This window comes from Callospermophilus lateralis, chromosome 2 (genome assembly GCF_048772815.1).
Source record: "Callospermophilus lateralis isolate mCalLat2 chromosome 2, mCalLat2.hap1, whole genome shotgun sequence".
NCBI lineage: Eukaryota > Metazoa > Chordata > Mammalia > Rodentia > Sciuridae > Callospermophilus > Callospermophilus lateralis.
The window spans coordinates 194,803,013-194,804,581 of record NC_135306.1 but is presented as its reverse complement, the minus strand read 5'-3'; the positions used below and the strand labels follow the sequence as shown (position 1 = coordinate 194,804,581).

General features: G+C 37.0%; 1 protein-coding gene across 1 annotated transcript; it reads left to right on the top strand.

The window, feature by feature from the left end:
- Positions 1 to 936, top strand: LOC143391696 (olfactory receptor 5W2-like). The gene has a single exon (XM_076844455.2). The coding sequence runs from the start codon at positions 4 to 6 to the stop codon at positions 934 to 936; it is 933 nt and encodes a 310-aa protein (XP_076700570.2). The 5' UTR covers positions 1 to 3.
- The last annotated feature ends 633 nt before the right edge of the window (positions 937 to 1,569 follow it).

Below are 1,569 nucleotides of genomic sequence, written 5' to 3'. Positions count from 1 at the left end.
AGAATGGACAAGAAAAATTGTTCATCCTTGAATTCATTCATTTTCTTGGGAATTACTAGTAATTCTGAACTCAAAGTGACCCTTTTCATCATGTTTCTCCTGGTTTACCTCATTAATCTTCTGGCAAACCTTGGGATGATCTTCTTAATAAGAGTGGATCCCCAGCTTCACACTCCAATGTACTTTTTCCTCAGCCACCTCTCTTTCTGTGACCTCTGCTATTCCACGGCAGTTGGGCCCAAGATGCTGGTCGACATATTTGCCAAGAACAAATCAATTCCGTTCTTTGCATGTGCTGTGCAGTTCTTGACCTTCTGTATCTTTGCAGATTCTGAGTGTCTGCTGTTGGCAGTGATGGCCTTTGATAGGTACAAGGCCATCAGCAACCCCTTGCACTATGCAGTAGACATGTCCACTAAGATGTGTTCACTGCTCATGGCTGGGGTTTACCTCATAGGCCTGGCAGATGCTTTGATACACACCACATTAACATTCCGCTTATGTTTCTGTGGGTCTAAGGAGATTAATCATTTCTTCTGTGATTTACCTCCACTTTTCCTCCTTTCCTGTTCTGACATACAAGTCAATGAACTGGTATTATTCACAATTTTTGGATTCATTGAACTGAGTACCATTTCTGGAGTCCTGGTCTCTTACAGCTACATCATCTCATCAGTCTTAAAGATCCGCTCTGCTGAGGGGAGGCTCAAAGCTTTCTCCACCTGCACCTCCCACCTAACTGCAGTTGCAGTTTTCCAGGGCACCATGCTCTTCATGTATTTCCGGCCAAGTTCTTCCTACTCTTTAGATCAAGATAAAATGAGCTCATTGTTCTACACGCTTGTCGTTCCCATGTTGAACCCTATCATTTACAGTTTACGAAACAAGGATGTGAAAGAGGCCCTACAAAAACTTAAAAGCAAAAGGTGGTTTTAAATAATTTTGTTATCTATACATATGCATATTTATTTAAAGTGATTGTTCTTGCAAAATTGCATTTCATGATATGCAAGAAACAAAATTATATTACATCATTTAATTTAATAAAATGTGCATTTGTATTAAGGAATTATTATAAGGACATGTGTCAGATGTCTATGTTTCATTACTGTCATGTTTCATTATTTCCCTTGAATTACTAAATGGTGTCCCATGTTTGTAGACAATGTTTCTGAACCTTTTATGTTCCAACATTTTATATATTCAATTTTTCATTCAAATTCAATTTCATGAAGATTTAGAAAATGCTGTTGATAATTGACTTTTTTGCACACTTAAGCACTTTGATTGCTACTACAAATGCATTAGTTTACTTACAGATGACTCTTATATTCTAGTGGAAATAACAAACATTAATTAACCGAGAACAGAAAAAATTCCCAATGACCTCAAGACATTATATAAATATATAATGAGATATAATCCACAGAGGAATATGTAAATTCAGGTGCAGGAAGAAGTCTTAGATCAAAAAGATGTTGATGAGTGGAAGGTTTTCTAGTGGAGGGTTTAACAATAGAGAAGTTTTGAGGTATGTGAGTCTATAACATTGGAGAATCCAAACAGGTT

Bases quoted from the DNA above. Each gene is read 5' to 3' on its own strand.
- LOC143391696 (XM_076844455.2), top strand. From the start codon at position 4: ATGGACAAGAAAAATTGTTCATCCTTGAATTCATTCATTTTCTTGGGA.